We start from the raw sequence: 9,713 nt of genomic DNA, 5'->3' as shown, positions 1-9,713 counted from the left end.
TTTTTTTTTTTTTTTTTTTTTTTTTTTTTGCGGTACGCGGGCCTCTCACTGCTGTGGCCTCTTCCGTCGAGGAGCACAGGCTCCGGACGCGCAGGCCCAGCGGCCATGGCTCATGGGCCCAGCCGCTCCGCAGCATGTGGGATCTTCCCGGACCGGGGCACGAACCCGTGTCCCCTGCATCAGCAGGCGGACCCTCAACCACTGCGCCACCAGGGAAGCCCACACCGTCTTGCTTTTAACTTAAAGTCTGTGGTTATTAGAGGACACCTAGTGACTGAAAAAGAGTCATGTTGAAAAGTAACATCTGCTGGGAGATTCCCATCCCCACAAAGGAGGATTTCCTTAAGGTCCAGTACCACCAATATGGGAAGACTGACAGTAAAATGATACAGAATTACAGGTGGGGGAATGAAGTCAGAATGCCAGTAGGAGGAGGTGATTTTAAGCTGAGAGCTCAAGGGTGAGAGCCATGCATAGGCATAGAGAGTGTTCCAGGTGAGGCATGAGCCTGGTTGAAGGTTCTGAAGTGGGAGACTGCTGGGTATATTCGAGGAACCCCGAGGAGGCCAATGTGACTAGACTTGGGTGGCAGGGAGGCTTGGAGACAGGCAGGGGCCAGTCCTGTAGGCTTGATGGGAGTCAGGGATTTTCCTAGGTGCAAGGGGGCCACTGAAGTGTGTTAAGCTCTGGCTACTGAGTAGAGGGGTCTAGAATTAGATGGGGCTCTGGGGGTTTGTGGGTCCTGGCCAGCCGTGTGGTTGCTGGGGGGTGAATATTCACACTCCCCATCTCTTGCAGTCCTCCTGCTGGTGCTCCTGTTTTTGGTGAGAAAGAAACGGAAGATCAAGGAGCCCCTTCTGCTCCCAGAAGACGACACCCGTGACAACGTCTTCTACTACGGCGAAGAGGGGGGTGGCGAGGAGGACCAGGTGGGGCACTGGGGGGTCTGGGGGTCGGGAGGTGGATGGCCCCCACAGCCACTGGCAGGGATGGTTGGGTCAACCAATTAACCATGTCAGCCGCGTCAACCAGACCCTGGTCTGAAGCATCCGTCTTCTGAGAGGGTGTCTGGTCCATGGCTCTAGTCTCTTTGGCCCCAGCCACCTTGACCTTGAACCTGTGCTTAACTGGGGAGGAGGGGGTTTGGAAACTAGGGCTTTCAGAGATCTCTGACATTATCTGTCTTCTAAGACCTACCCATGAACCAGAACATCCAAATGGTACGGAACTAGGGTGAAATGTAAATGGGGGGAGTGGAAGGGTGCTTCTCCATCCCATGACCTTCCCCTTTCATGAAGGACTATGACATCACCCAACTCCACCGGGGCCTGGAGGCCCGGCCTGAGTTGGTTCTCCGCAACGATGTGGCGCCAACCTTCATCCCCACACCCACATACCGTCCACGGCCAGCCAACCCAGATGAAATTGGCAACTTCATCATCGAGGTGAGGCATGGGGGGCCATCCTAGGGCAGCCCTTTATTCAAGCATCAGCAGCACGAGCACAGACGGGCTTGGAGTCTTGCCTCTGGGTTCAAATCCTGACTCTACCTCCAACCTGCTGTGTGACCTCTGGCATATCTGAGTAAATTCTGGGCTTCTGTTCCTCCTCCATAAAACCCTAAGTTTCAGAGTGGTTAAGAATAGGTTAGGAATTATTTCTTTATTCAGCAAGTATAGTGGTTGTCAGGAGAAAACTCTGGAGCCAGACTCCCTGGATTTGAATTTTTAAAGATCTCAGGTGATTCCAGTCTGGAGCAGAGTTGGTGTCCTCTGTCTTAGGGTGCTTTAGGGATTGGTTGCATGATCACTTGGAACCGTGCTAGCACGGGGAATCTCCTAGGGAACATCAAAAACGGATGCCTCTGACTCACCCCCCTGAGACTGTGATTCAGTTGATCTGGATGTGATTGGAGCTTCAGAATTCTTTTAAAGATTCCCAGATAATTTAAGTTTGGGAACCGCTGGCCTGGTGCCTAACATGTATTAGGTAATGATAGCTACTGTTGCTAATAGCTAAGTGTCTCTGATATTCTCGATTCTGGTCACATATTTATCTGAGGGATTTTGAAAAATATCAGTGCCTGGGACCCAGACATTCATTTTTTTTAGGCTCTGATATTTTTTTAGTTCCCCAAAGAAATCAGATATATAGCCAGGGTTGTGAGAACCACAACCTAGGTACATAGAAGATGAGTGATATGAGCCTAGCACAGCCTGGTACCTTGATAGCAGTCAGTAAAAGGAGGTTTTTAATACGAGGGAGGGAAGGAAGGAGGGGAGGATGGATGGATTTGGGGAGTTCAAGGAAGCAGCAGTGGGCACAGAGCTCAATGGGTGGTCAGGATACCTCACTTTGGCTTGAACCCTTCTTACCTTTCTTGCTTTCTAGAAATAGCCTGGTGGTCAGACTCAGTTCTTTAGCCTGAGCATATTTGAGAATCCTGTGCAAAAACAAAAGTGGCTGGGGAAAGTTGCTCAGGGCAACTTTGCCCTGGAGCCAAATAACCAGGAGATTTTCCCTCCAGTTAGTTGAAGACAGTTTCCAGAATATCTGTGTTGGACAGTTTGCAGATACTGTCTCAATTAATGCGTGCCTGCATCAACTCTGCAGAGTAGGAATCCTGTTGTCTTCCACATTTCACAAATGAGGAAATAGTGTTCCACTATATGCCGGGTACTATGCTAATAAGTGCTTTTATATTTATGTATATTCATTTATTCCTCTAAAACTATAAGAAGTCTTCCCATTTTAGAGATGAGGGGGGAAGAAATGGCACGGAGAGGTTAAGTTTACACATCGTGTGTGCAGTCTGATTTCAGAGCCCCCACCCTGAACTGTTGGCCTGTCACACTGAGTGCTCGCTCCAGGCTGGGCCCCGTGCTGAGGATTTATGTGCATTATTTCATTTTCAACCTTCAAAACCTTAAAGGAGGGGAGAGCTGGCTTCGCAGATGGAGAAATGCAGGCTCAGTTAACTTGCCGGGGCTCTCACAGCTGCTAGGTGTCTGATCCCGCAGCTCCTAACCCCCTGCTCTCTGTCCCCCAGAACCTGAAGGCAGCCAACACGGACCCCACGGCCCCGCCCTATGACTCCCTGTTGGTGTTCGACTATGAGGGCAGCGGCTCCGATGCCGCCTCCCTGAGTTCGCTCACCTCCTCTGCTTCCGACCAGGACCAAGACTACGACTATCTGAACGAATGGGGCAGCCGCTTCAAGAAGCTGGCGGACATGTATGGCGGGGGCCAGGACGACTAGGCCTCCCTGCCTGCAGCGCCGGGGGCCTAAACACCAGGCCCGCAGCTGCATCTCCAAGGGGTCTCCGTCCCCACCTCGACCAGGGACTTTGAAGCTTGTTGAGAAGTAGCCTTAGCAACTTGGAGGGAAGAGGCGTGACATTAAAGGGGCAGGTTTCTAAGCTTATCAGCATGGAGGGACCCGGGCAGTTTGATTTCAACAGTGAAAACCTCTTAGCCTCTGCCAGGGTTGCCGAATTTCCGGGAGTCTCTCCCCTGCCGTAAGATGCTCAGCCCTGTGTACCGGGCCTGGACCGACTCTGACTCCCCCATGTTGACGTTCTCTCTGGAATGGACCCTCCTCCTTAGAAAGAGGCCTCTTGCAATCTGGATTTTTTTTTTTTTTTAATGCTATTTTCAAGAAGTTAGAACCAGGTCCTCAGCCGCCCCTGGGGTCCTCCAGAAGCCCAGGCCAGAGCTGCCTGGCTCATGTGCCCTCACTCATTGCATTTCTCTCTGATGTCTGGGCCCCGAGGCCTCCTGTTTGAATGGATTACTGCGTTTTTATACCGAGCGTGTTTAGGTGGTCCTTTATTTTTTACTTTCCCTATCGAGTGCTATAGAGGAAGGGTGATGACAATGCTGTAAATGTACTAGAACTTTTTTATTAAAGGAACTTTTCCCAGAGGTGCCAGGGGAGTGAACTCTTTTTTTTTTTAATAGCAGTTTATTGACTTATAGTTCACACACCGTATCATTTACCCATTTAAAGTGTACAATTCAGTGGTTTTCGAGAACTTTCAGAGTTGTGCAAGGGGGAGAGAACGCTTTCAGCCCTGCGGGCTTCCTCCCAGCTTCCTCCTGATGGTGGAGGAAGCTCAGGATCTGTTGACAGGCCCAGGTAGGGGCAAGCCTTCTGCTGTCCTCCCTACAGATTCGGAACTGCTAACTCTGTGTGAGAACCGTTAACTTGCTTACCCCTGGGCTTAGCGGCACCAGGGCTGCAGGCGATGTCTTTTCTGGACCAGTGGCTGCACACGTACGTGGTGCAGTACGTGAAGATTTCCTCTCCTGTTCTGTGGGCTCTGTGTCGAAAGGCAGGGACTGGGGAGAATCTGGCTCCGCTCCTTCCCGGCAAGTCCCTTAACCTCTACCTGCCTCAGATTTTTCATGTATAAAATGGGGAGTTTTTATGGAGATTAAGTGAATTAACATCTGGCACATGGTAAGCGCTATCTGTGTTCATTGGTAACAGCTACCATTTATTCAGTACTTTTTAGACCCAAACAGCCCTTAACTTCAATTACTTCCTCTAAACAAATCCTCACAGTCACCCTCTGAGGGGATCTTCCTCCTTTAAAGAATGGCCTCATTGTGTTTTTTTTTTAATGACGCCTGATCATCATCAGAATCAAGCCAGACAGAAAATTAGAGAACTCACCCAGGATGTCAATGAAATTGGAACATTCCTGACAACACCAGGGCACAGATGCAGGAATAAGGATGAAGAGGCAGCAGGGATTCCATGTGTGTCTTCGTTAAAGCGAAGTTTTAAATTTGTCTTTGCAATGAACCAGAAGAAAAGAATCCGAAGTGAAGCTGAAAATGTCGCTGAAGTTGAAATCAATGTGTCCTTCCTGCAGGAGTGACTGATTCTTTAAAGCAGTGGTACTCCAAGTGCGGTTCCTGGGCCAGCAGCGTCGGCATCGCCTGCCGAGTCAGAAACTCTGCAAGCAGGACCCTGCAATCCTGTCTAACAAGCCTTCCAGGTGATTCTGATGCACCTGTGAGTTTAAGACCAAGGCTCTGAAGCGTGAGGCCGTGGGTGTCCTGAAGCCTCCGTCCCTGGATGGGGAAGTTTAAAGGGAACTGAGTCTGCTAAGAAAGCTCCTCACCCGTCCTTGGTCCGTAGCACCTGAGCCCACGGTCACAGCACCTCCTGCCTCTCCCTCAAGCTGCAGCATCTGGCTCCGGCAGCCTCAGCTTCCCCTCTACCAGGGCCCTCCTGCTACTGCTGCTAAGGTTGTGCGGGGAGGATTAGGTGTCTCAGCCAGCAAACACCTGCTGCCCCTTATCTTAAATGCCTCTCTGAGAAGCCTGAATAAAGCCTGAAACCCTATCTTCAACTGAGACTAATAATAAAACCAAGGAGCCACTGTCCAGGCTGGCCTTCCTCCCCTGAGATTTTTGGAGGGAGCGGAGGAGCAAAAGCAGCCTTTCCTAGCCAAGCCTCGTCTCTGCGGGTGGATCTGGATTCCCTTGGTGATGGAACCCGCCACCAGCCTCTGAGTGATTTGGAAGGAATGAGCCTGGGCTGTGTGACGGGGATGGATGTTATGTCACTCTCTCACGCGGGACCTGCGGACGCATGCTCTGTCACTGACTCGGGACCTGCGTCTCATCTGAAAAATGGACTCTGGTCTTTAGGGCCTATAATAATAAGTCAAGCTATTTGCAGCTGGTAGGTCTCCAGTGCTAACCACTGAGTGCTAGCTGTAAATAACCAGTGTGGCCCGCCATACCAATGGGGACCACCTGCATGTTTGCTTTGCCTACCCTGAATGTGAATCTTTCACATTTTGAGGTCTAACAGTTGAACGTGCATCCTTCCAATCTTTTCCCCCCTATGCATTACATACATATTTTGCATTATATCTTTTCATAACAGGACGTAAAAGGATTGCCTTATTGTCTCCATCACATCTAGTTTGGATGTGCTGGCCTGTATTTAATCTTACTACCATCCATGGACATTAGTACTTCTAGTTTTTCGCCCTTAACAATGATAAAATAAATTCCCTGGAGCATCCATCTCTTCAGATGCTTCAAAGCCAGCCTTCTTGGACTTCCCTGGCGGTCCAGTGGTTAAGACTCCGCGCTTCCACTACAGGGGGTGTGGGTTCACTCCCCGGTCGGGGAACTAAGATCCTGTGTGCCACGCAGTATAGCCGAAAAAGAAAAAAGCCAGCCCTCCAACAACTGGGGAGGGGTGAGGGGGCCTGTGGTCCTGGTTGTGATCGAGGCTGCCTAATTCTAAGTGGAGGGTTCAGACGGGTTGGTGCTGAAAGGACCCCTCAGGCTCATTCTATTAAATGATTTTCCCCCAGACTTAAAGCCAAAGTTGCAGAACCCAAGTCCAACAAAGAAAATAATTGAAGTAAAGCTGTGGGAAGAAGGGGTCAGGGTGCCCAGAGACCTGCCTTTGGCCTCATCCTCCCAGTGTTTCTCCTTAAGAACCCAAATGCAGAGTATTTTAAAAATTACCCCCAATCTACCCCTGTCATTTTTCAGATTGGAAAAGATAGAGGTTCCAAACGCAGGGACTCCCCAAGATCGCTCCAGCGGGGCAGAGATGGGCAGAGCCCGGGCCTCACTTCTCACCATGCCTTTTCCCTGGTGGCTGACCTGACAATCTTTTTTTTTCCTCCCCAAAAGGCTGAAGATAGGAGCCATCTCACCAGGTGGGCTTTGCCAGTCCCTGAAGGGGCCTGAGGGGATGGCTTTCATCCCCAGAAGGTTGGCAAGTAGCTGAGGCCTCAAATTCCTGGCTTCCTATGCTAGACATGGACTTTACTTAACCACAGGCCCGCACAGGGATGCAGCAAGAAGAGCCAGGTAGGGAAATGCTGAGGGATGGCCAGTAAGGGGGGGCCCTGAGGTCAGCCGGGCAACAGTCCTGCCATTGAAAGGGTGGGGGCAGTCACCCTGGAAAGCCCCTTGGGCAGCTCACACCCTTTGTGTCCAGTTCCAGACTCACTGGGGGCTCCACTCCTTCTGGCTAAAGGCAGAGCCTACCTCCCACCTCCCACAAAAATAATCCACCCAGGAGGCGTGGTTCTGGGCACAGGTTCAAATCCCAGCACCTCCAGGCATGATGCCTTAGGCTAATCACTTAACCTTTCTGTGCCTCACTTTCTTCACCTGGAAGGTGGAGGAGTAAATGAGTCAGTATCTGTGAAGTGCTTAGAACGGTGCTTGGCACAGGAGCGCTGCCTGAGTGTTGTTCTTATCACTGCGTGGTGGTGGCTGACAGACTGACAGCGTCGGGTGCTGCTCCTTTATCTCCACACTCACAGCTTGGGCGGAAACAGCCCTTCCTACCTTTAGCGTTCCGACTGCAGAAAGGGACGTCAGTGGTTAGGGTGGCTGTGGCTTCCCCGAAGGCCCTTCCCCTCTCCACCCAGCAGAGGGCACCATCCACTCGAGCCACAGCACGGCCAGCACCTCCCAGCCTGGCCGCTGAGGGCTAGGGAAGCTGAGGGTGGAACAGCCACACTGGCTGCCATGTGGCAGGAACTGCCTTGGACACTGTGATGGTGATGGTGATGGTGATGGTGATGGTGATGGTGATGGTGATGGTGATAGTGGCGGCGGTCACTGTTTATCGGGTGGTGACTGGCCGTCCCCTTCACACAAGTGACGGAGACAGTTTTGGGGTCCAGGTCTTCTTAATTCCCTAGTATGCGCTCTTTTTACCAGTAGGAATTAGAAAAACTCCAGCTACATTGGGAACATGGGGCAGGCAGGCAGTGGAGGAGGCTCTTCAGGTATGGCCTAGCCCCCTCCACGGCAGAGCTGGCCCCACCTGAACCTGAGACTCTAAGGTCCTGACACACAAAAGCCACAGCATTTCCAACTGCATCTGGGGCATGTGGGGCATCACCCCAGGACTTCTTTATTCCTTAATTTAACAACTGTTTATTGAGTATGCATTCTATGCCAGGCACTGTTCTAGGTTGCAGGGGATACAGAAATGCAGAAAACTTAAAATTCCCAGCCCTAATATATGGGGGGCTCCGGGAAAAAAAATGTGTGTAGGGCCCACCTACCATGTGAGTCTAGGTCAAAATCTGTTAAATAAAAGATATCCTATCTTCCTACATAGACAAGCATGTCTTCATGGCGATCTGGAAGGCCAGGTTTTAATCTGGATTCCCAGACACCTAGAGTACTAGGCAGAATGCTGCTGCACAGGCAGAGTTAGACCCCAGCCCAGGAGCGGTGGTCAGCCTACTACTCTACCTACCCCAGGCTCCATCCTACACCATGAGGGTCCTTGTGCACATGTGTGTGTGTGTATGTATTCCCCAGCCCACCTGTCCAAGCTCTGTCCACCGACCTACACAAATAGCTTTCCACTGACCACCTCTTGGGCCTAGGAGTACACACCTGGGCTGTGCTGGCTGCCCGCAGGACAGACCTGGGGAGGGCCTGGGACAGTTTATGCAGGGAATGGTCTAGAGGGCAGGGTGGGGGGCACAGGTTCTAGCAGTCACAGCTCCTGAGCTCCATAGGAGGGGTAGGAGGGCCAGAGCAGAGCCTTCTAATGCACAGGGCGAAGGCCCTTCCTGCCCAGTCTAAGGGCGATCCCACTCAGAGGGAGACAGACGATAAACAAGATGACTCAGTACTATGGATGGTATAGTGAAAGGTGAGGCTATAGAGGAAGATGAAGCTGGGATGGGGCATAGGAAGTAAGGGGTTGGGGTGAGGGTTCAGTTCTAGTCGTCAGGAAAGGCCTTGCTGATGTTGACTTTAAAATTATGCGCAACGTGCGAGTTGCGAGTTAAGGGTTTTTTTAAAATAAATTTATTTATGTTTTATTTATTTATTTTTGGCTGCGTTGGGTCTTCCTTGCTGCGCATGGGCTTTCTCTAGTTGTGGTGAGCGGGGTCTATTCATTGCGGTGCACAGGCTTCTTGTTGCAGCGGCTTCTCTTGTTGTGGAGCATGGGCTCTAGGCGCGCGGGCTTCAGTAGTTGTGGCATGTGGGCTCAGTAGTTGTGGCACGCGAGCTCTAGAGCGCAGGCTGAGTAGTTGTGACATACGGGCTTAGTTGCTCCATGGTATGTGGGATCTTCCCGGACCAGGGCTCGAACCCGTGTCTGCTACATTGGCAGGCGGATTCTTTACCACTGCGCCACCAGGGAAGCCCCCCCAGCAAGTTAAGTTTTATTTGGGGCAAAATGAGGACTGCAGCCCGGGAGACAGTGTTTCAGATAGCTCTGAGAAACTGCTCGAGGAGGCGAGGGGAGGAGCCAGGATATTTTTCGAGTTTTGCAACAAAGGGCAGGTAGTTGGGAGCATCAGAAGATTATAGTTAATTAAAGAAAACCAGATATCTAAAGTTAAGGAATTTAGTGCTTTTCTATGTATGGGAAGATGCAAGAGTCTGGGCTCGCTGAAATCATTCCTTTGATATGCACCTCAACCATCTGGGGCCAGTATCTTGTGTTTTCACTTCCTGAGTTTCCTCAGGGCTCACCAGGTCTTGTTGGAGGGCTGCAATGGTTGACAACTGTGACATCCTTTGTTTATTGATATGGCAGGAAGTATTCCATTTCTCACTGAGAAGGGAGCATTTGAGCAAAGACTGGAGGGTATTGGGGAGCGAGTATGCAGGTATGTCTAGTAACAATTACATGTGCAAAGGCCCTGAGGCCGGAGTGCTGTGGGGATTTCAGCCAAGTTCAGCAG

General features: G+C 51.0%; 1 protein-coding gene across 2 annotated transcripts in view; it reads left to right on the top strand.

Moving 5' to 3' along the window:
* Positions 1-3,921, top strand: part of CDH3 (cadherin 3) — a 45,452-nt gene extending 41,531 nt beyond the window's left edge. The window contains exons 14-16 of one of the 2 annotated variants that reach the window (XM_007449941.1): positions 799-929; positions 1,299-1,445; positions 3,050-3,921. In XM_007449941.1, coding sequence (XP_007450003.1) covers positions 799-929; positions 1,299-1,445; positions 3,050-3,259 — 488 coding nt within the window. In that variant the 3' untranslated portion in view covers positions 3,260-3,921. The remainder of the gene's footprint in view (positions 1-798; positions 930-1,298; positions 1,446-3,049) is intronic. The other variant, XM_007449942.1, reaches the window with a different exon arrangement.
* Positions 3,922-9,713: the final 5,792 nt, after the last annotated feature.

The sequence above is a fragment of the Lipotes vexillifer genome, unplaced genomic scaffold (genome assembly GCF_000442215.2).
Source record: "Lipotes vexillifer unplaced genomic scaffold, Lipotes_vexillifer_v1.1 scaffold1235, whole genome shotgun sequence".
NCBI lineage: Eukaryota > Metazoa > Chordata > Mammalia > Artiodactyla > Lipotidae > Lipotes > Lipotes vexillifer.
The sequence above is the reverse complement of the archived record's forward strand: the minus strand, read 5'-3'. Positions and strand labels throughout refer to the sequence as shown.